Source organism: Taurulus bubalis, assembly GCF_910589615.1.
Source record: "Taurulus bubalis genome assembly, chromosome: 15".
NCBI lineage: Eukaryota > Metazoa > Chordata > Actinopteri > Perciformes > Cottidae > Taurulus > Taurulus bubalis.
In genome coordinates this window covers 12,229,773-12,254,421 of record NC_136603.1, presented here as the reverse complement: position 1 = coordinate 12,254,421, position 24,649 = coordinate 12,229,773, and the positions used below count along the sequence as shown (strand labels likewise).

Here is a 24,649-nt window from a genome sequence, read left to right as displayed (position 1 = left end):
AGAGAGGGTTTTGTGCCTATACAACCAATCCAAATGCTAAGTCAGCATCTTTATGTATAACTAACCATAACATCATTGAAGCATATCGTTTCCCTGTACTGTTTTTGTTGACAATGTACATTCAATTTAAAATATTGTTAGACAATTGTTAGAAGATAAACACATCACATTGCAAGATGTAAAAATATATATATATATTCTTTTTTAACTGAGTAAATTATATAAGAAACTCATTAGAAAAACAGTAGTAGATATGTTTGTTTTGAAGCTGTGGGAGAAATAAATGATAAAAAAAACACTTCTAGTTGTGTCATATTATTCTGTTTAAGCCCATAAAGGTGTACTATGAATGGAAATACAAATTACTAGAGTATTACTTCTCCTCTAAAGTTGCAGAAGCTTGACAGCGCTATGTTGGGAATTACATGAGGTCAGGAAACCGATAGAGAGTCAGCAATGATACAATGGTAAAGGTGTCCCACCTTTGCAGGTGCAAAATGATAGTGAGGGAAAAGACAATCAAACGATGTTAATCAGCCACAACTAAAAACACCTGTGTGAATGGACAAGTGGTGTGTTGGGCTTTAACTAAATGTACTTCTGCTCACCTTTTAAATAAAGTTCCTAACAACATGTTATGCTAATATATCAATGCAAAGATGCATATCAACAAATGTTGAAGGTCCTATGCAAAGACCAATCATTGGAACATATTATGTTACAATGCTGACACCTGGTGGACAGTTTAGTGTGGAGTGAATTTGATTACAAAGTCGTTGACGTACCAAAAGCCCAGATGTCCTAGTTTCCCACTAGCACTTAAACGCAGCCTGCATTTGTGGATAAGCGTCGGGCTAGACGCTGTAACATAGTCTCAAAACTCACCACTAGAGACAGTTAATGTAACCTGATTCTTAGGCACATGTTACATGATCTATAAATACATACAAATATGTATGTTTACATACACAGAAAGCAGATATGTGAAGTTGAAATTAAACAATATGTTCGTAAAATATGTATTTATTCAGGTTGGGATGAGTGCATTTGCGAAACGGTTTTGCATGTGTTCAAATTGCTTGGCGTTAGATTGGAACACGCGTTTGTGAATACCGAAAATTATTTGAAATGATTTGTATTTGTCTAAATCTAATTTTGAATTTTCTTGTCATGCGATAGGCAACATGTCTGTGACCATTTTGAGATCGCTACAGTGTAAACGCTTGAGAGTTTGGGAGAAACGAAAGTGAAACTGTTTAATTTCCTCGATACAGCTGAAGCATCGTTTTCACTGCCAGTAATAAAACTGGAGCCACCTTCTAAAGAGGCTCTTGTTTTTCTGCGTTATCGATTCGGCTGATTGAAATCGCCATGGCTTCTGATAACGATGTGAAGTATGAGCGTCTCATCGAATACTGTAGGCCGAGGTTGCGAGAACTTATTGTGGTGGAGCGGGTTCTGGATCATATACATTTTATCGAAACCGTCCAAAAGGACCAGATCAGACAGAAGGCGAGGACCGACGGTGACTGTGCGGGCGCGGAGCTCCTTATTTCCGCAGTTATAAAGAAGCCACATGCCCCTGGCTGGTTCACGGCGTTTGTCGACGCGTTGACACACGGAGGTTGTGAATCTGCAGCGGAATACATAGTCAAACCCCCAGATCCTGAAGTGGAGGCCGAGAATGATTACTGCGTCAAGCTCATTCAATTGCTCTATCCAAGTCTTGTGGACATGAAGACTAAAGAGGTGTGCCTCCAGTGTTTCTCCCGAGGCCTACTCAACCCTGGGGATAAGGAGATTGTAAGTACAGTACACCGATCATATTTTAATCTGGAACTGATATTGTACGTCTCACAACATGCATCCACAGTAAATGCATAGCAGAAAAGTGTCATCCCATGTAGTCTGAAAACAATTTGTGTGTAGTTTTTTTTCTAGTCCCACTTTTTAAATCCCATGTACTAGTACATGTCTTGGCAGTGTTTGACCACAAGGAGGCAGACACGCGCAGACTACTCATCTGTTTCGCACCTCATACTGACAGCGTAAAAGCAGCCCATTATTATGCTCATGCTGTAGATTGACGCCGCAACAACTACCCGAGGAAACGGGAGTGGAGCCCGTGAGCTTCTGAGTTATATCGTGAGAGGTCGACAAGGATGGTTTTCTGAGTTTCGCGAGATTCTGCGTGATACTGAACACCAGCACCTGTACGAGCTGACTGGAGGGTCACCTGACTCTGACAAGAAAGGTGACTCACATGACAGGAGCACACACCCAGCACAGGGAATGTCACTAGTGAAGTATCTGTGTTGGGCAGAGATTATTCATTAGATGCCCTTTCATGCCTACTTACTTACTTATTAATTAAATCAACTGCCAACGTGTGATTTGATTATTTCTCATTAGGCTCCGAGGAGAAACCGCCTTCAGTGAAAGATGAAATTGAAGCTCCAGCAGCAGCCGGATGCCATGATAGCAGAGAGTTTTTGATCAACTTTAGGGAGGATCCTCTGGGTGAAGCAGGTCTTGCAGAACATCTTTTTTCAACCATCAGTGAAAAATGTATTATCTTTAGATGTCAGTGATAATAGCTGGCAGCAGTCCTGCTTCAGTAGCCTTCATATTCAACTAAACGACATTCATACTGTCCAGTAGGCAGTTTATGGTTCAGTTTACCCAAATCACAAAACACACATTTTCTCATTTACCCATTCATCTGTAGATCATTTTCATTTGCAAAGTTTTATATGGACATGTTCATGAAAATAGTTTATTTAGTAGATAATCAAACACGCACAAGCATATGCCATCTCTGAAACTGTCCATAGCCAAGTCTGTGAATTACCATGAGTAACTGGGACATTGCTTCTTGTAAACAACATTCAAATGTAATGTGTCAATGCCTCAAGGACCACACACATAGTTATATAAACCTCTTTTGTCTTATTGTGAGGCAGCCAAAATCCCCATCTGCCATTACTGTATCTGCATGGTTAGATACCACCAGGGAGTGAGAGGAGAAAGCTTCCCTTTGGTCATTTTGGTGAACTGACTCTTTAGCAGCTGCTATTCCCAACACAGAGAACAAGTCTAAGATGTATCTCCTGCCTTTCTTGACTGTGATTTGTATATCTTTGTTGATATCTCAGTATAAGCGTAGTCTTTTTTTCTTTTTATAGTTTTAAGGGCTGAGAGAGACAAGTCAGATGCAATTCATGCTTTTGTATGTACAATTGTAATAAACTAGAAATGTAACTATCTTTTCAGATCTGTACGAAGGAGCTCCCAATGAATCCAGTCAACTGCCGGATAGCGTGAAGCCCTCACAACCAGGTGGGACTGATCCACCATCACTCACCCTACAGTAGTTGATGCTGTTTATGTTTTAAGATTCAAGTATGCTAGTAAAAAGCTGGATCTGGTCCCACACACGCAAAAAAAACAACTCAAATCAAAGCGAGAAACGCTGGATGTGTAGATGCCCCATAAAAGCAAAATGAGTGTCTTTGGAATGTGCTACAAGTGGAAAATTTCTGGCCGCTTGACACCAAACAATAAGTTCCATGTGTGTACTATGATGGACCACATAGAGGTCAATAGGACAAAGCATAGCCAGCGCTTTAAATGAAAACCACATGCTGCTATTGTAAAATATGTAAAGGAAAAGTTGAATTCAAGGCACTTTGGAGTGGGGCCTTCCATTAGACTTTGTTTTATTATCTTAAAAGCTACTGCATCATCTCTCATTGCACTATGCTCGTATAAAGTGCCTCTTCGACATTGTGTTTGCATAATGAATTAGTGCTTTCGGGATAATCAACTCACAGAAGTGGCACAAAAGTAGAGCTGTGCAAACTAATGAGGCAGTGAAAATACTTACAGGAATGAAGAAATGGAGGAAGTGTCTTTTATTTTCTTAAGAAGAGGTTACAATACAGGTTGTCTCATGTACATGAGTCATGACATTAAGCTGACGGGTTGGCCAGGGTGCATGGATTAAACAAAGGATCACATGTAAGATTGTTCCATGTGCAGAGAGGTATTTGTGGTTCTCAAACAGAAAAATAAGCCTGTGGGTTTTCAGGTTGTTTTAAACAATATTAAGCATATAGCTAATTGTTGACTTTTCTACTCTAATAAGTAAAAATACAGGGGGCCACAGAGGCCACTGTTTACTTGTTATTGTCTTTTAAGCTCTACCTTGCCATCGGCACAGACATGTATTTACTTTTGTGTAGTTCCTTGAAACAGCACTTTAACCTCTGGCTTACCCAGTCTGAGAGGGAAAATTAAAAGCTGTTTGCACGGAGGGAAAAAAAAGCTTTCCAGGAGATTGAACTCATAACCGGGGGGAAACGTAGTACCTCAAGTTGAAGGTAGCAGAGAGGGGGGTGTATGCACATAGCGCATGTTGTATCCCCAACCGAGACAGAGCAAATGAGTCAGAGCCCACCAGCGACTTCAAGTCTGACTGAAGTGAATCATAAAAAGTCTTCTGTCCTTGCAAACAGGAAAATAAGACACAATGCTGCCAAAACTCAAGCACATTTCTCAAATAAAATGTGATGAAATGATACACTGCAAGCCACTTGAGGAAATCTAAATGATTGATAAATACAAGCAGATGTTAGCTTGGGCAAGGAAATACTGTACATCATCTGGAGTTTGATTATTTTTGCAAAATTTGAGGCAGTTAAATTGTAATCATATACCCCTTTAAATTGGACTTCCCTTTTTAGATTCGTAATGAGTAAAAGGCCAGATTACATTGATTTATTTGTACTTGAACAATGACATCTGGCCTGCTTTTGGCACATATTTCTAAATCTTTATGGTTAAAACTAAGCAAACATGATCTGACTGAAATTATTTATCGAGCAAAGTGTTCACATATTGACTACTGTATGTTAGGCATGTGGGTTCATGGTGTTCAGTGTAGTTCATTCTGTGTTAATTGTTGTTTAAAGTCAGGAGGCTTACTTAACACAAAGAGTGAAGAATGTGCATAAAGTGTTTATGTTTTTTTAGGAAAAACATATTCCATGAAATCTTTTTTTGCATTTTTGATAGCAGCTTTTAGAAAACATTCCACCCCAGGACTAAAACCCCAAACAATTACAAACATAGTAGTTTCCTGCTTGTGATTCCTGTAATTGTGGGTTGCTGACATAGACAATACGTTTTGTCTGTCTGAGGCAGGTTTAGGAGCAGCAGCTGGAGACCCAGAAAAAGATGATATTGTTCTTCGAGATTATCAGAAGGACGTCGCTAAACCTGCCTTGGAGGGGGAAAACATCATCATTTGCCTCCCGACAGGAAGTGGTAAAACCAGAGTTGCAGTTTACATTACCAAGAAACATCTGGACCTCAGGAGAGCAGAGGGGCGTTCAGGGAAAGCGGTCGTCCTGGTGAACAAGGTACAACAACCTGACTTGAAACAGCTTGGCTTTGCACCACTACGCTGACCTACTTATCTGCTTTGCAAATCCAAAGAAAACATTCTATCTTTCAGTCAATTTGGACATGTGGGTCAGCTGACCACAAATGACATGCCATACGCACGGTTTCGGTTTCCCCTGCACTTTGGTTCCATTTTATTGCATGTGATCTGCTCTGCACTGGAAAAGGCCTCTACTTACTCCATTTTGGATTCAAGTTATACAACTATTTAGTTGCATTTTAAAACAGCTTGAGAAATAGTGATTGTATGTGACTTAAACTGATCATAGTGGTTCACCCTTCAACACGGGAAAGAACAGAATAATAACTTGCCAAGTCACTTCTGTGTAGAAGAGAGAGTAGCTCACCCTAAACAACTACTTATTTTTAAATCATGGCACAACTAATGATGTTGCATAAACAAACAACAAAGAGCTTTGTAGTAATAGAAACAATGCAGATATATCGTCATTACCATTGGCATCTTAACATTGAATGTGCTCTGGTGTCCTGCAGGTTCCTCTTGTTGAGCAGCATTTCTCTGCAGAGTTCGGGCGATTTTTGAAGCACGCGTATAAAGTGGAGAGAGTCAGTGGAGACTGCCAGCTCAAAATCTCATTCACAGAGATCGTGAAGAAAAATGATGTCATCATCTGCACAGCCCAGATCCTTGAGAATTACTTGGAGAGGTCTAACAAAGGAGAGGATGAAGGGGTGAAGTTGAGCGGTATGTTTTTACAATGTGATTTTACAAAAGCTTGACACAAGAACGTAAAAAAGTTTTCCTTGGCTCAGTAATTCTCTTTGGTTTTAGTGAACCTGATCATCACTCAAAAACATCCCAGCATTCTAAATTGAAATAAGGTCAAAACAGCTTAATTTTTTTTTTAAAGGCATCCTAAAACCTTTAGTTGAAATCTGTTCAGGCTTAAACCACAGACACTGACAGGTTTTGGAATAGAAAGCCACCCAGAGGACTCTTAACATCTCCCCTGATGATACCTGACAGGATCTTGTCAAAGTCTTCCAGCTCTGCTGTTCACTATTGTTGGCACTCACCAGTCCAAGGTGGAATAGCCACCTCGGTGGAACATATGCTGTTTGTTGAAACGCCTGAGAGCGTGTCCTTTTTCTTTTTTTCCTATATCCTGCCTTCCAGGCCACACGTCTGTTCAAGCCATCAGTGTGCGGCTGATCAAATTCACATGAGACCTTCTATCACCCACAGTACATCAAGCTGCCACTCCTGCGTTCTCTTCTTCCTCCGGGGACACATTTGTATCACTGGTTAAACTTTTTTGTGTGAATGCTTATGATTCACCTCACTCAGACTTTTGTAGAATACAAAAATATGTAATGAGTTGAAGCTATTTTCGAGGTTTTCCAGCATGTGTTATTGTGTGGCTGAAACTGACGAGTCAGGTTCTTGGAAAAGTGCTGGTATGTGAGGGAGGATCCATCTCAAAGACAGATGTTATAATCTGTGAGTTAAAATCACCTCTATTTATTTAAGAAACACAAATAAATGGCTATGCTTTGCTTGAGAAAATTGTAGTCCCTGGACGGTAATGTTACAGTGAGACATGCAGAAATGTTATTGTTTTGACAAAGCAAGCAGTAATCTTGCCAAACATCATTCCTACCAAATAATCTCTAAGGAATCTCTTTTTGTAATCCTCCATGTTGCTTTTTACAACGAGACTTCTTTGTGTGACTTACTGTACAATACATGACAATATGTTTGTCTGTCACGTCTTCTCTTCATGTAGATCTGACACTGATCGTAATAGATGAGTGCCACCACACTCAGAAAGGAGGTGTCTACAACCACATAATGATGCGCTATCTGACGCAAAAGCACAAGAACAAAAGGCTGAAAAAAGAGCAGAAGGAGCCCATGCCCCTCCCTCAGATCCTGGGCCTCACTGCCTCACCGGGTGTTGGGGGTGCCACGAAAATGGAGAAAGCTGAGGACCACATACTGCGCGTGAGTACTATTCTCAGCTTCCTGTCCACACCTATGTAGACAAAAGCACAGAGCACATATGTAAACTAAAATAACACCAGAGGCCATGCCCATAAGAATCATAGAAGAGATGATTCACATGTTAATCAAGCTGTTGTTTTAATTGTGTACCTACACCTAGTATATTCACATTCAAAATTGACAAAATAATTGTCTTTCTTTTAGTCTCTCATATTTTTGCTCATCTAAACCCTGCCGTTTCTCTGCCTTAGTCATCGAGGATCCCGTTCATCCAGCCAAGCTGTTTCAAATGTTCCACACAGCCATACAGTTTTCTAATGCCACAAAAGTCAAAAATTGAAAACAGCCTGTTGGCTTCGGCGTAACTGTGTCATTTTGTGGAAATAGTGTGCATCGCTGAGATGGAGATGTCTTATTTAGATTTTTTTCCAACAAAAAATTCAATATGTATCTCTTTCATAGATTTGTGCAAACTTGGATGCTTCCAGAATCATGACGGGGGACCTCGGGGAGTACCAAAGGGAAGCAAGGAAAACCATTACACTTGTTGAAGACAGAAAAGAGGTACATTTGTTTAACGGGAGATGACCTCATAGTAGCTTTGTAATACAGGTTCTCTCTAAGGACCGAAAGGGTGTTACATGTTTGTGTCCTTTTCAGGATCCCTTTGGGGATGTAATCAAGTGCATCATGAAATCCATTCACACACATGCCGACCTGAGCCCCACCTCTGACCTTGGCTCTCAGAATTATGAACAGTGGGTTGTTCAAAAAGAGCGAATAGGTGAGCACAATTTGTTATGCTTCTCTTCAGATCATTTTTATGACAAGCTGCCTGGCTTCTTGGACCTAAAACTTGTGTCAATTTGTTCTAGCTGCAACAGAGGAAGATCTGAAAGTGCGGGTTTGCTGTGAGCACCTTCGACAGTACAACGAGGGCCTGGATCTCAGCAACACCATTCGCATGCAGGATGCTTTCAGTTTCCTGAACAAATACCACGAGGAGGAGATAAAGAAAAAAGCAACACCAGACGGGGAGCATGTCATTAAATTCACAGATACTGAAAGATTCCTCTGTGATCTGTTTAAAGGTATTGTGGTGTTGGGGAAAAGCCCTCGTAACATGATATCAATACTGTTCATTTCCTGTTGCATTTTCACTCAATATTTAGACATTTGGGGAAATAAGTGTATCCGCTTTCTTGGCTGGAGTTAGATCCAGAGCTAGAATATTGACACCACTCTTATATCGGTAAATATAAGGCTTGGTTAGCTTAGCTTAGCATAAAGACTGGAAACATAAGGAAACAGCTAGCCTGGTTCTGTCCAAAGGCAACAGAATCCACTAACCAGAATCTGTAAATTTCACTAATTAACTCGTTATATCTTGTTTGTTTAATCTGTACAAAAACCAAAGTGTAAAACCTGCAGGTCGTGGTTTTATGTGTAAGTTTCCGCAATTGCCTGGTAACCCGACGGTGATAACGAGACCTGTACATCAACACTTAGTAGTTTTTCCACTTTGGCTTTTGAATAAACTGTTCCTTTAACTTCTAGCATACTAAGAAGTTACCACAATGCTTTGAAATCTGATGTCTTGCAGAGAACAAGGAAAAGCTGCAGAACCTCGCAGTGAAGCCAGAGTATGAAAATGATAGCCTGACGAAACTAAGAACCAAAATTCTGCACGAGTTCAGCAGCAGGGAGGAGGCCAGAGGGATCATTTTCACCAAAACGCGTCGCAGTGCCATTGCTCTAAGTCAGTGGATTCAGGAAAACCCCAAGTTTGCAGATGTTGGAGTGAAAGCCTCATATGTGATTGGTGGAGGAGACCAGAGTGTTGTTAAGCCAATGACCACTGTGAGTGCATGTGACACAGACTGCAGCACATTTCCTCGAGCAACCTGCGAACTTCAAATCCAAATCATAATTACCTCAAATGTGTCATTCATCAGGCAGAGTCAAGGGACGTACTGAACAAATTCCGCAAGGGTGAAGTCAACGTGCTGATTGCTACCACGGTTGCAGAGGAGGGTTTGGACATAGCAGCGTGCAATTTTGTTATCCGCTACGGCCTTGTGACCAATGAGATTGCCATGATTCAGGTCAGTGATGTCAGTTGTCAAATGACCTGTGGTGTGAGTTCACGATTATCACCTCTGTGTCCAGTAATGAAGGCACCATTATACATATGTGTTAATGGAAAATATGAACGTGTTTGTTAACCATTGAGTGCCATCACCTTTTTGCAGGCTCTAGGCAGAGGGAGAGCTGAGGACAGCAGTTACACTCTGGTCGAGGTGAAGAACTCTGGGGTGGTCGAGAAGGAGTGGGTCAACGAGTACCGCATCACCATGATGGACAAAGCCATTATCAAAATCAGAGCCTTAGATCAAGCGGACTACGACAAACGGGTACGTTCTCTTCAAACGCTTTTTAAACTGAAAGCTACATTCCAATGAGACCATTTTGTGTGATGTTTTTTTATTCTTTTCATCAGATCTCCGAGTTTCAGATTCAGGCTATAATGGAGGAGAAGGTGAGAATGACGAAGAAGAAGCGGAAAAACATGCAGCAGAAGAAGGGTGACGTGAAGTTTAGCTGCCGAAGCTGCAGCAAAGAAGCCTGCACCGGCGATGACATCCAGATCATCGAAGACATGCACAGAGTCAATGTTACACCGGAGTTCAGGTACCAATTACAATTCAGAGTCCACATTTACATTATTCCGTGATGTATAAGCTGTCTGCCACAGTTGTAGTTAAGCTCTCATTATGAATTATATCCTGCATGCTGAGCAAACTTTTTTTTTACGTTTCTTTTACAGTCAACTTTTCATTCAGAGAGAAAACCCTTCTCTTCAAGATTGTGAAACCAAATACTACATAGCATGCAAGGACTGCGGGCAGGTAAATGTGTTTTGTTTTTTAAAATCTTATTTGCTTTCTTGCTGAAGGTTAGATGAGAGGATGAATACTACTTTCATGTCATGAATGGAGTAGTGGTGTTCAGCTGTCTTTTAAAACAGATTGAGAGAATTGTTGGATATGAGGCCAGTCATCCACAAATAAGTCGGAATGAAAATGAGTCAGTGGATCAAATTAGATATAATTGCAGCCAGATGATTCCATATATTTGTATTTCAGGCAAGGGCTGACTAGAACTTATTCTCTGGTTGCCATTTTCCTCCCAAATTGTATTTTAGCTGAGCTCACGAATTGCATTCATTAGTTTAGTCGTTTGACAATCCTTTGCTCACTCAATGTACATATAGCACCCTATCATCCCTGATTTCCATTGCAGAGATGGGGCTCCATGATGCTCTACCGAGGGATCGATTGCCCCAGCCTCCATGTGAAAAACTTTGTGGTAACTTTCGACGGAAAGAAGATCAACAAATGCACCAAGTGGAGTGAGCTCCCCATCAAGTTTCCCGTCTTTGACTACACTGAACACGCGAGCCGGGTGGCAGACGGCTTTGATGACGAAGATGAAGACACTGAATGAATCACACCTACGTCGACTCATTAATTTTTCTGGTGTATTCTTATCTTTGGCTTGCACAGCATGAATTACTTTACCTATCTCACTGGCAAAAGCAAGGCTTCCTTTGAGGGCTACAATGTCATGATAACTGAAGTCACTGATGGTTGTGGATTTAAGCATTTGCTGCAAAACATGAATTAGAATTGTTGATGTATGGGATACTATAGCATATGTGTGCATGTTGTGTCCATCATTGATACAGAATTAACTGGAACACATGATTTTTATCTCAAAGCCTTGTGGTCTCCTGAGTTTGGAGCCACTAAGCCTGTGATAGCCCCTCAGGGCCCACCTGTCAACACACATGCAGACAAACAAGTGTTGCTGGTGATGTTCCATGAAATCCAACTGTTGGGCCAATCACAGCTGCTATTTTTAGAACTATTTTTTAGAGTTGTTTCCACCTACAGAAAGACACCCGAGTGATCGGACTGTCCGGGGCATGAACGATCATGCGAGTTGTATGTATGGGTCCTTGAGTCATAAAACTATGTTCAACATCTGGCATGTCCTTTTATTTTTTTTATTGCATTTTTTTTTTTATTGCTTTTAACTAATTCACATTATAATAAAAACTGTTCCCCACTAATCACTTATCCAACACCATCATTATGTTTTATTGTTTCCACAACTGGAAACTATCTCTATTTCTAGCCAACAACGTGTTGAGGGAATTACTTATTGCGCCATGGTGAAAAAGCCACTTCCTAAATACCAGCAAGTTGTGCGCTCTTGGAAAGTTGTGCCGGCAGACTTCAGGGAGGCATCTCTGTCTGCTGGTGTCGGACTCCTCAGGAATGCAGCGGGAAGTGTGAGAAGCCTTGCTTCAACTAAAAGTAGGACGGAGCTCAGTTTTCCTCATGTTGCCCTATTGAGTTGTAAACCATTGTTACGTTTGTTTTGCTGTGAGAGCATGTTAACCAGAACGCGTGTCCAAGAAGTCACTTTAAACTTCTCATCGTCGACCTTCAAGGATTATTAAAGGCTGAGAGCTTCACGGAGACTTCTTCAGCGTCATGGTCAGTAATGTATTTATCAGCTCAAAAACAGAGAGAGAACATAAACATAACTTGATCTTTGGTAAATGTGAATGACTTACAGTGGACAGTGTGCGCAGCTATCTGTTGGGATAAATGGACTCCAAAACGAGAAGCTGCAGCGTCAGCTTGTGTTGTGTGATTCCAAGAGGAGGATGCTTTTGCAACTTTTGTGTCACCTTTCACAGGGCTGCAGCAAGGTGATGTGGGCTGCGATAGGGGCGGCTGTCGTCATCACGTTAATAACGATCTCAGCAGTTTATTACAGCAGTAAGTTGAAGCTCGGGCCTGTCTGCTTTTCTTTCTCTCTGTGAGCTTGTTCTGCCTGTTGGAGCTCAGTGTGAAAATAGCCCAAAACTATGTAACACTAAAGAGAAAAACACATCAAGTATGTATTCTACGTATTTATAGAGATCGTAGTAAAAACACTTATTACATGAATCTTTATGATTCGTTCATTTCTTGTTTTGGTGACTTTATTTTTATATTTTTACTTAGTTTTGCTACCTAAATGTGTTTATTTCTTATTTATACGTTTGTCTTGTTTCAGTAACAAACGTGTGAACGAACAGACAGCGATTATATGATTTATAAGTGGCTCTTATATGGATCAACAGAGTAATAGAACGCTGCAGGAAGTTATAGCGCCACCTCGTGACGTGTAGATGGTTACGTTTTTTATTTTTTATTTGCCTGCAACATTTAACTTTTTTAGGTACAATTTTGCCATTTTTTATTTGAGTATTTTAATTGTATGCTACTCTCTACTTCTACTCCACCAATTTTGAAGGAAAACGTTGTACTTTTTACTCCTGCGTTTATTTGATAACTTTCTGTGATTTAGGTTATTCAGATAACATATAAATGAACTGATCTTAGATAAAGCCACCTAGCAGTATGTAAAGTGCAGAGTACTATTGTCTTCTACAGCTGCAACACTGAAGTGATGTAAACATTAATACATCACTAATTTTAATAATATAATGTATATCATTCTGAAAAGGGCTGTTGTGTATGATGAGTTATTTTACATGAGATGTGATGCTAATAATAATTATGTAGGCCAATTTTAGTTGAGCAATGTTGTGTGTAATGTTATCATTGCAGTATTGCAACTGTTACTTGAGATATTAATTATTCTTCTACCACTGGATTCCTGGTATTGCTTTAGGTAATCGGCCTTAATGCAGCATGTACATCATTTCAGAGTCTGATGGTCCCAAAAGAAAATTCACCCTCGATGATTACTTCAATGACACCATTAGGTGGCGTTCCTACAATTTGTATTGGATATCAGGTAAATATATATTGCTTTTATGGGCAAGACAATTGATGAATCATGTTGTGTACAAATCTCTCACAAGTGGTTTTTAATGTCTTGTATATCTGCAGACAAGGAATATCTGCATAAAACAAGAGATGGGAATATCTTCATCCACAATGCTGAAACAAATGAGGAGTCACTCTATTTGAACAATTCAACCTTTGTAATATATTTGTATTTTCTAATATGAACGCTTTGTAACACAAAACACAGTGATAATCCAGAATAATAACCTATATGATACTAATATTTTCATAATCGTTCTCATGTAGGCTCAAGTGGATGCCACAGATTACATGTTGTCAGGTGATTACAGATACATCGCGTTTGAAAGCAATTTCACAAAGGTGAGAAACTCCCAGTGAATATCTCCTGTGTGTTTTGACAATATGTTAACTTCACAAGAGGGTCACTGCAAATGTCACCTTATATTTGTTTATCATTTTAAAAAAAAGATACACAACGGCTGAAACTAAGTTTTGTGTTTGAACTCCAACAGAAATGGAGACATTCATACACAGCATCTTACTCCATCTATGACAGGGAGAATTCGTAAGTTGCAGCGTTTTATTGTGATACAGTCCAGAATTTCTCATTGTATGAATGGACACACAGACTAAAAGGGAGGGATGTATTTGGTATCACCCTAAATTATAATTATATGTCTTTCCAGAACATTTGTTATGCCTGTGGATCTTCCAACTGTTGTGCAGTACTTTGCCTTCGCCCCAACGGGAAACAGATATGTAAGTATACTCCAGGCACCCTTGTCCAGCTGCTTCAACATCACTGACTTTGAAATATGTGGCCATGGTATGTGAGGCAACATGGGACTCCAAAAGTGTACTGGATGAAGTAAAATTATGAATCTGAGTATGGATTTGTACCATATTTGTAATCAAGAACTCTAACTACATTTTGATTTGCAGGCTTACGTCTCAGACTTCAATGTTTTCTTCAAATCTGATGTAACTTCTGAAACAGTACAAGTAACCCACAATGGGAAAAAAAATGAAATCCTCAACGGTGTCCCTGACTGGGTGTATGAGGGTACGTAACATCCACTCTTCCTCAGGTGTGCATCTGTGTCTCTTTATGGAAGATGATTACCAATTTCTTTTCTTTCAACAATTTCAGAGGAAGTATTTGCGTCAAACGGGGCGATATGGTGGTCATCAACTGGAAAATTCTTGGCTTATGCAGAGTTCAATGATACAAATGTTCACAAAATTGAGTTCTCTTGGTATGGAGCTGAGCAGTATCCAGAGACCGTGTCTGTTCCATACCCAAAGGTGGGATTCAATATTTACAGTGCCTTTTAAAAGTATTCACCCCCTTTGGCGTGTTTCTTTCTTTGTTGCATTGTAACCTGGAATCAAAATACATTTTATTTGGATTTTATGGAATAGATCTACAGAAAATAGTCAAAATTTGTGTAAATAAATAAACATTCCCCATACCTTTTACCTCCACACATGTAGTTTATTTCCCAGATAAATTACTTTTTTCTGTAGAGCAAAAAGCTTACAGTGGTCCTACGACAGATACTGCAATCTCTCTTGTGGCATCTTCCATCTCCTTCAGGGTTATCTTTGCTCTATTTGTTGCCTCTCTGAATAAATGCCTTCCTGGTCCGTGAGTATTGGGCCTCTCTTGGCAGGTTGGTTGTGGTGCCATATTTCCATTTAATTTCAAGGTTGTAATGCATTAAAATTGAGACAAAGAAGAGATGACCTTGATGAAGGCCATAAGTCAAAATACTTTGGGTCAAACACCAACGTTGTTCTGTACACTACAGTGTTGCTGGAGTTTGAACTTTCTCAAGGCCGCAAAATAGGAAAAAAGCCATGGTTGGTGGATATTTTTGCAAGGCACTATATTTTCATTTATTGGCCACATTATATAGGCACATTGTCCATGATTTAACTTCCTCACATTTTCATGTATTTTCATGTGCAGGCTGGATCTCCCCTTACCAAGGTAAAACTGTTTGTGGTTGATACCACGAATCCATCCCGCCGCACACAGGTGGTCGCCCCCGCTTCTGTTGCTTCTGGGTCTGTATATTCTTCACTTCATAGCATCAATTCAATCAAACTTCATTGAAAACAGAGGCAAACACAATATCCTCATGGTCTGCCTTACCTTGTCACTTTCTATTGCCTTTGCTCAGCGATCACATGTTGTGCTCAGTGACCTGGGTTACAGACGAACGTGTCGCTGTGCAGTGGGTCACGAGAAAACAGAATTACGTGGTTGTACAGATCTATGACTTTGATGAAACAGGCTGGCAAGAAAAACAGGTAGCTGTCGTGAACAATGTGTTGAATTCATGGTCGTTTGAGGAAACACTAATTAACTCCAATAAATGTCTCTGCTCTCTATAGAAATTTGAGCAAACAAGCAAGACGGGATGGGTCGGCCATGTAAGTTTCTAAGATTGATTGTGAATAAACTGTTTGATCCGGTGTATGACTTTAAAATATCACCTTTTTTTCAGTACGTCCCATTACCTCTTTTCTTTGCTGATGATAAACTCAGTTTTTACAAAATCATGAGTGACACTCAGGGCTACAAACATATTCATTTTGTGAAAGATGTAAGTATAGTTCAATTATATTTATGCAAGATAAACTGCACAGTAGCTTTTATCCCGTCTTTGGTGTTGATTGTTGTATTCACTCCTCTTGAAGGGCAACATGACGCCTATCACTTCTGGGAAGTGGGAAGTCATCTATATATCCAAGTTAACAAAAGATGCCATGTGAGTGATGTGCACGTAAAACTACACAAAACTTAAAGTATATAAGAAAGTGAATACAAGTAAATCTGACTCATCTGAAATGCTTCTCTACAGTTATTTTGTGAGTAATGAGTACCAAGGAATCCCGGTGAAGAGAAATCTTTACAAGTAAGGACATCTTTTAGTCTCTGTGATGTATTCTTGGACCCCAGGAAGACTGTCATGACTTGGTCGTCATAACTGATGTGAGTTGTTTGTTTATCAGGGTTATTATTGGAAGCAGCCCTTCTGCTCCTCAGTGTCTCACCTGTGACCTGCGTAAGGACAGGTGTCAGTACAACTCAGCTTACTTCAGCTTTGACGCCTCTTACTACCGGATGGACTGCTACGGTCAGTTACCCATCGACATCTTCTCTTAAGCAATAACTCATTCATGGTGTTGAGGCAAGAAGCATCTGTGGACAGTAAGATGTGCTAAGACTTCCAAAGTGGTACAGAAGACTTGATGTTTGATAAACTAATTGTGCATTTTCTATTTTTGTTTTTACCAGGACCTGGGTTGCCCATCTACACACTCATGGACAACAGGGGCTCAGGTGCAGGTCCGTATCTGTCCTAACCATAAGCCCATTGTTGAATTATTTAGTTATTAATATCATCTCATTTTATTTGCTGCACAAATGTGCAGAGATTAATAATGTATATATTATTATTTTGTTGTTCTAGCATAACTAAATAACTGAAACATTCTTACATATTGTATTAGTTATACACAAGTAAAGTCTATTATGTGTTATGGTGATATCAGCTCTGTACTTTCCACACTGATTCTGGGAAGGTTGCATCAAGAGAGGTGGCAGATCTTGAAGGTTAACAGTTAGTGGTTTAAAAGCAGAAATAGTTTTGATATTCACTTGGATACGATTTTTTGTGCAAATTCGTAATTTCCAGCATGAGAATAGTTATTTATTCAAATCTCTTTTTTTTTCTTCTTCTTTTTTTTGTCAGAGCTCTCCATTCTTGAAGAGAACACGGAACTGCAAAACATTCTGTCAGAATTCCAAATGCCAACAATGCAGCATGGCACATTAAAGGTTGCAGGATATGGTGAGACACGTTTAAAGATCCCTTCCAGTATGTTTGACGATGTCAGGTTCCAGGTTTAACACGTTTGGACCCAATGCATTGATTTAATAACACAGAAAGAGTTTGAAAATGATTGATGATGATGATAATTAAAACAGGTTCCCTTTCTCCCTTTTCACTCGTAACCCAAATATAGTATTATGTATCAGAATAAGCTTTATTGGCCATGTGTGTTTACACATACATGGAATTTGACTCCGGTTTCACTTAGCTCTTCGTACATATACACAATATACAATAAACAAGATAAATATAAAAAAGACAAAAAAAGACATTAAAAACAACAATAGTCAAAAAAGTGCAAATAGTATCTGCTTTATTATTAATTTCAGTCCAATGTTTCAGTTTATTTAATACATTATCAATTAAGGAGTATAAATGACACAATCTTGTTTAGTTTTCTTTCTTTTATGGGTTTTATGAGTTTTGTGTTAATCTCCCTCTGATTTTGGAGTAGTACAGCATGTCGTAACTTTTTTTTTTTTTTTTTGCCAGATCTTTGGTATCAAATGATGTTACCACCCAATTTTAAGAAGTCTAAAAAGTATCCTCTTCTGATTGATGTGTAAGTAAACAATACTCCCCAACATGATCCATCTCAAAATAATTCTGTGAGCTTTCGTAAACTTTTGATGACATCTGCTGGTGCTGACCTGTGCAGGTATGGAGGCCCCTGCAGTCAAGAAGTGGACTATCGTTTTAAGCTGAACTGGGACACGTACCTCTCCAGTTCAAACGAGATCATCATTGCCACCTTTGATGGAAGGGGAAGCGGTTACCAAGGTGATGAAATAATGCATGCAATCTACAGACGCCTTGGGACGTTCGAAGTGGAGGACCAGATATCAGCAGTGAGGTAACGTGTGTCTTTACAATCAATCACCTCATGTTATATTGCATGCTCCGTGAAGGGATCCCATTTGTTGGCTTTACCTCTCTGACAAGCAAAGTTTTAGCATATTATTATATACAGTATATATTATCATTATTATTATTATGATATATTATTCACAAAGATTGATAAGTAAGTAGATGGTCCGGTACTCAAATAAGAGTCCATTGTTTTGGTTGCTAATAAATGATGCATGTGTTGTAGGAAATTCATCGACATGGGTTTTATAGACAAAGATCGAATAGCAATATGGGGATGGGTAAGTTGCATTGTCTTGTTGCTCTCTGTATTTCTCATATACTTATCTTCTTATTCAGTGTTTTTGCATTCACTAAATCCAATCTGTTCTGACTTCCAGTCATATGGTGGCTACGTCACCTCAATGGCATTGGGTGCTGGAACTGGACTCTTCAAATGTGGAATAGCAGTCGCCCCGGTGGCCAAGTGGGAATATTATGGTCGGTGTTTATACAAACTATATTATATATTTCTACAATCTATTCTAAGATAACTATTTTTCTCATATGACATACTTTCTACAGTGTAATTGAGAGTTCTTCACACGGTTGGCACTTGTGATCAAAGTCAATGTAACATTTTTCTATTCCATGCATTCTTCTCCTTTGACAAAACCTGCCGTCTGTGTTACCCACAATGCAACCCAACCCCAGACAATTTGGTTGGAGATTCAGGTGCGTTTTCCAATTGCTGGCTAATGTAGCCTCGAGCCACGTACCTCAAGCTGAGATGAGAAGCAGGCTTCAGAGGTCCGGTACTTCCCTCTAAGTCCCCAAGACCCCCTTCAAACTTATAGTCGTCAGCCCCAACTGACTCAAGTGACATCACTTGAGGCAGTTTATAAGATTCCATGCAAAATATGTCCACATATTCAGCAGTACTCCTCAATACCTGTCAACTTTGATAATTCTGTACACATGACATATTTTGCACTTCTGTCCATCCTGGGAGAAGGATCTTCCTCTGTTGCTCTTCCGAAGGTTTCTTCTCCGTTAAAGGTTTTTTTGGGGGGGAGTTTTTCCTGTACCGATCTCAGCATCCCGGAACAGATGATGTTGTATGTGTGCAGATTAAAAAGCCCTCAGAGGCAAATTTGTGATTTGTGACTTGGAGCTATACAAAATAAATTTAATTTAATTGATGTGTAAAATCAACTGAATTCCCTCCCATCTATAAGGATTAAAATCTCCATATGAATCTTGTCAACTCTCTCAAAACATCTTTCCTTCTGTTTAATAAATGTAATTTGTATACTATGTGCTGTATAATTGTGATATTTTCTTTGCAGATGCAGTGTACACCGAACGCTACATGGGCAATCCCTCAGAGAATGCTGACTCTTACAAGGTACACTTTAGACAAGTCAACTCTATCACAATACTCTTTTCAAACTGCACAATACTGACTTGAGACATACAGTACATTTTTAATGGTGACATATCTCTGTTATCTAACAGAATTCCACAGTGACATCCAGAGCAATGAACTTTAAAACAGTCGACTATCTATTGGTTCACGGCACAGCAGATGGTAGGTTTCATCAAAATACTCTTATGTTCAGTCTTTGAGCATGTGGTAGCCCTATTTCTCAACAGTTTACCAGGTAACGCAGTAAAGCCTTTCACTAATGGACCCTGTTTACCTTGAGCTTTGATGTTCATTCACATAGTGAACACACTGTCTTTCCTGTAGACAATGTCCATTTCCAGCAGGCAGCACAGATCTCCAAAGCTCTGGTGGACAAGCAAGTGGACTTTGAGACGATGGTAAATATTGAATCAGGGAAGTGGGACTAATATTGGCCTTAATGGTGTCGATTTAATGAAAGTTTCAAATGGGGAAAAAAGCTGCCATGTGGTATAATGCATAGTCTTCAATATATGGTTTACAATGTGTATAATGTGATATTGGAATTCAGAATTGTAGAGGCTATGTACTGATCTGAACTTGCCATTCATTTCAGTGGTACACAGACAAGAACCATGCTCTCAGAGGATCAGCCTTCTATCACACATACACCCTCATGAGCCGCTTCCTGCAGAAATGCCTCATTGATCCCAAATAGATGTGAAGAATGTGACAGCATTTCTTTTCTATTGTGTGTATTTTTTTAATCTTGTTTGTCAGGATGAACATAGTTTTTGTTGTAGTCCACATTTATTTTAGTTTTTTATGTGAAATGGATGTTTGATGCTCAGACAAATGAGCATTAGGGATTCTTCAACATATCTGACATAAAAAATACTCAAAGCCATGCATGCATTTGTGTTTGAAAACATTCTTTTATGTGAATATGATACCATACATAGATAAATTGCATGGCACTGATTTATTGTGTGAGTGTTATAATATGTGTAGCAGTCATGTTTTAAAGAATAAACATGGTTTTCAAATAAAACTGATTGATTTTGTGTATATTCTAAGTCTTTTGGATAAACAATTATATAATTAATAATTGATGCATATTTTGTCTCTATCAATACATGATCCTACATTTCAAAGCATACACACATGCAAGTAATGTGGAGAAAATAATGACGTGTATAATACAAAATAAATTACTTTCAGAGGGGTATGCAACATGATATATATATATATATATATATATATATATATATATATATATATATATGTATATATATATATATATATATATATACATATATATATATATATATATATATATATATATATATATATATATATATATATATAGCTTTGTTGTCTGTACATGATACAACTAAGTATTCAGCTTTTGCTTCATGACACTTGAGAGGCAGTCATTTGAACATGTATGGGTGCCAGTATTTGTCAGTCTTTGTTTGACAGGGTGGAGGTCATGTTTGATTGCAACACCTAAAGTGGCAGCTTGCTTTAAACAAAGTCAAATACATTCAGTGGACTGAGATGGAAGCTGACTAATGGGTTGAGAGTAACAGAGGATGCTGAGGTTTCAGTGACGGGGGAGTCACCTGGGAGAATGCTTCTCAGCTCCACTATATAAGACAGGCAGATCAAGAAGAGGACCATGAAACAGCTTCAGAGGAAAGAAGGGCACCAATCAACGCACTTTACAATCCTTCTCAGACGCTTGACAGCAAGGAGCACAGGTGAGAATATGTATATATATATATATACATATCTACATTATATTGTATTTCTCTCATCCTGCATTGAAATATTCTCACAGTGTCTTTCTCTGCTCATCTTTCAGAAGCTCAAACGATGAAAAGTGCTCACTCTGTGGCGGGAGTCCTGCTCCTCATCGTGATCCAAAGCAGCTGGCAGATGCCTGACCAGGACACAGACCGAAACCCCAAGTAAGATCAGCTCTCTCCTTGGTCTCACACATCGGCCTAAAAAAAAGCTCTCCTAGCAAAGATCTTTTATGAGAGGATTACAAAAGTCTGGGCATGAGTGTTTGGTGACACCATCCTGAGCTGCAAAAATATGCAGCAAATCTTTTAAGAGCAACAAAGGGTTTTAACAAAGCAGAAACACAACTGCTACTTTTTAAAGCCTAAATGCATTTTCTTTTTACATAATCTTTCTTTTTTTGTTTGTTTTTTGGTTAACATTTTTAAATGAAGGCAGGCGAAGAACTTTTATGCTGGAAGACAGGTAGTAGGTCCACTTGTTGCTTTTAAAGTTTCAGCGATTGACATTAGAGGAAAAGGATCTCCGGTCCAAATATATCAAATAATGTGTAATGTGTAATTTGTTATTCTTAATTTTAAAATACTGCCGGAGAACTTTTAGGGTAGTTATGTGAGATAATGTTTATATGTTTTATTTGAATGCCTTCCTTGTGGCGCTGTTTGCATATATTGGCATTTTATTATTTCATATGTATTTATTTAGTATATTGTGGTGTCCCCTGTAGTGGTTGCTGATGCAAAACTCAATTTACAAAAGTATTGCATAGCCTAAATAAAATCTTTTTAACATTCAATTTCACAAGCAAGGATCAGCGCATCAACACGATCCAAATATAGAGATATTATTACTGATTCTAAATGACAGGAAGGGGAGTGTTTGAGTGGAGATTGTGTCAACTAAAGCTTTATTATCTCCATCATTTCTAGTCTATTGGCGGAAAATTCCATGCTGGCTGAACCCATTGAGCTCCCAAACATGAAGAGACATTCGGAGGGAACATTTTCCAACGACTACAGTAAATATCTGGAAACAAGAAGAGCACAAGACTTTGTCCAGTGGCTAAAGAACTCAAAAAGGAATGGGTGAGTGTTCCTTTTTCTTACTGGATCACTTTAACTTGGTGGCGATTCATACAACATACACAATATAGCTTAAGTCAAGGAAACCACAAGTATTGCTTTTAATTGCATTAATACACTAGAGTGCTGTATGCCTGTGGTATTGGATCAGACAACATAATTGTATAGACAGTTTTTGTATCATCTATATTGTCTGTCTCTGCAGGAGCCTGTTTAGACGCCATGCAGACGGCACCTACACCAGTGATGTGAGCTCGTACCTGCAGGACCAAGCCGTCAAGGAGTTTGTGTCCTGGTTGAAGACTGGCCGAGGCAGAAGAGAGTAACTCTGCGCTATTATATGTTTCACAAACTGTACTCAAGTTTTTTTCCTGGTTGTGCTATTAAATTCCCCTAATAAGATGCTCTGTCGGCCTTAAGTGGTTGAAGGAAAGGTTGTCAAAATGCCAAAAGGAACAGTATGTCTCAATCATAAATGCCAATATGACTATTTTATTTTATCAAGCATTGACACCATAATTAATTTTTTCACGATTTTGGCAGTTTGCATCTTCCTTCTCACATAAAATGTGAAAGAATATGTTAAAATCACATTATTGATCTGAATTGCAACTTGGATAATTACATCTGTAGATAGTCTCAATACCTTTTCTTATTATTCAGATAAAAGTCATATTTAGTTTTCAATAAAGAAATGTGTACAATCAATGAGTTCCCTCTAACATTTCTTTTGCTCCCTTTTGAAATATTGGTCTGACAAGGATCACTCTTCTTGTTAAGGTTCTTTAGCTGAGTGTGTACATGTCCATCTACACACATAATCTCAGAGAATACATGAAGATTATGTTTTCGGCACAGGATCCACCTGTTAATGTCCACCAAAAATTATAAAACTTCATAATCAATAGTTGTTTCAAAGAAAACATTGTATACATAGTCGACTGGTAAATGAGAATAAATAAACTATTGTCATTATCCAGTTAACATCAGTGTTCAATTTTGACTGCAGGCACAAACCATGCTCTCCTAATCTTTCTGTTTGTGGAGGCAGAACAAAAATCAATAAACATGTCACTCCCCTGGGAGAAATGTGCTGTGGGATTTCCAGCAGGTAACAGGATGATGCATGTCACCTGTCAGCTGTTCACTGGAGGAGGATCGCCCAGTGAAGCTCCGACAGCACACCAAGGAGGGCTAAATGCTGAATGAAAGAACACAAAATGACGTCAATCAGCTCAGACTCATTGGGAACGATGAATGGGTCGACGCTCTTGAGTTCCTCCTGGCGCTGAGACGAAACAGGAATTCACATGAGCCAGCAGCTTGACATGCTTTGGGATGTGCCACCTCTCTGAGCTGTCTCTGAACATCAAAACCAGCTGTTGATTGCAGGAACCTCTGCCCACTTCAGTCTATTTGTAGGCCAAAGCTCTGAGGGTTGGACATTAATGTTTCTATCAGGGTATCCCCCTGCAGGAATTACGTTAATGCAGTGTGTGACCAAGCATATGCTGCTACCTATTTGATTATTTGACAGTCTGATATGTGATTTGAGCCTATAACAAATATATATGAGTCTAAAATGAAAGGTTTTGTGGTTGCTTTTCAAGCAGGGTCAACATTTCTGAAGCGATTCATAATAAGAGAAAAACATGCTTAACTTATGCATAACTATTAAATAACTACAGATGATTTAATGTGTCATGCTGTATCGTGAATTCCCGTTGCTCAGCTGTAAGCAATGTTACAGTCACAATGAGTTTATGTATTATTATATTGTATAATGGATCATCATTTCCAGAATTGTATCTCTCACTTTGTCAAGGGATTTAATGCCAATTGTTACTTTCCCACTACAGACAAAAGCCAGATCTTAATGTTTTGTATGTCCAGAGGTTGGGGCTTCCCTTACATCATTCATTAAACTTTATGCCACCAAATTAGCAAGATTCCAGTTACCATTTGAGAATAATGCATGTGATCTGTATCTCTTAACCCTTGTGTGGTGTTCATATTTGTGTTATTCAGCCAGTGTCCGTGGGTCTGGTGGACCCGCTGCATTTTTTGGTTTTTACTACAACACAATCAAACAATTTGATGTTAAAATACTCAACAGACGTTTGCTTCATCCTAATTACAAGCAATTTAAACAGCATATATGGTTAATATTTGACCTTTACCTTTGATAGATCAAATGCATGAATTAATGTACTACTACCTGGCCACATATTCTCCCATCCCTGTGTAGTGTACTCATGAGTATCACATTCCTT

General features: G+C 39.0%; 3 protein-coding genes across 3 annotated transcripts; all 3 read left to right on the top strand.

Moving 5' to 3' along the window:
• Positions 1-1,371: 1,371 nt before the first annotated feature.
• On the top strand, positions 1,372-11,533 carry ifih1 (interferon induced with helicase C domain 1; the record flags this gene model as incomplete). The annotated part of the gene is made up of 16 exons (XM_079231443.1): positions 1,372-1,803; positions 2,083-2,254; positions 2,413-2,529; positions 3,274-3,339; positions 5,206-5,423; positions 5,962-6,172; positions 7,215-7,432; positions 7,895-7,996; positions 8,093-8,216; positions 8,308-8,523; positions 9,036-9,292; positions 9,388-9,537; positions 9,685-9,846; positions 9,933-10,123; positions 10,260-10,341; positions 10,736-11,533. The coding sequence occupies 16 exons, from the start codon at positions 1,372-1,374 to the stop codon at positions 10,937-10,939; spliced, it is 2,922 nt and encodes a 973-aa protein (XP_079087569.1). The 3' UTR covers positions 10,940-11,533.
• Positions 11,534-11,666: 133 nt separating this feature from the next.
• fap (fibroblast activation protein, alpha) lies at positions 11,667-20,530 on the top strand (the record flags this gene model as incomplete). The annotated part of the gene is made up of 26 exons (XM_079230604.1): positions 11,667-11,789; positions 12,204-12,285; positions 13,223-13,312; positions 13,408-13,502; positions 13,612-13,686; positions 13,839-13,891; positions 14,013-14,085; positions 14,269-14,389; positions 14,477-14,631; positions 15,299-15,396; positions 15,513-15,642; positions 15,727-15,765; positions 15,840-15,938; positions 16,033-16,103; positions 16,197-16,250; positions 16,348-16,472; positions 16,634-16,684; positions 17,091-17,189; positions 17,724-17,793; positions 17,890-18,084; positions 18,325-18,379; positions 18,479-18,578; positions 19,427-19,485; positions 19,596-19,668; positions 19,831-19,904; positions 20,102-20,530. 26 exons carry the CDS (start codon positions 11,667-11,669, stop codon positions 20,201-20,203), a joined length of 2,361 nt encoding a protein of 786 aa, XP_079086730.1. The 3' UTR covers positions 20,204-20,530.
• An 833-nt stretch (positions 20,531-21,363) lies between these two features.
• Positions 21,364-22,702, top strand: gcgb (glucagon b; the record flags this gene model as incomplete). Its single annotated transcript, XM_079231053.1, has 3 exons — positions 21,364-21,458; positions 22,224-22,379; positions 22,582-22,702. 3 exons carry the CDS (start codon positions 21,364-21,366, stop codon positions 22,700-22,702), a joined length of 372 nt encoding a protein of 123 aa, XP_079087179.1.
• Positions 22,703-24,649: the final 1,947 nt, after the last annotated feature.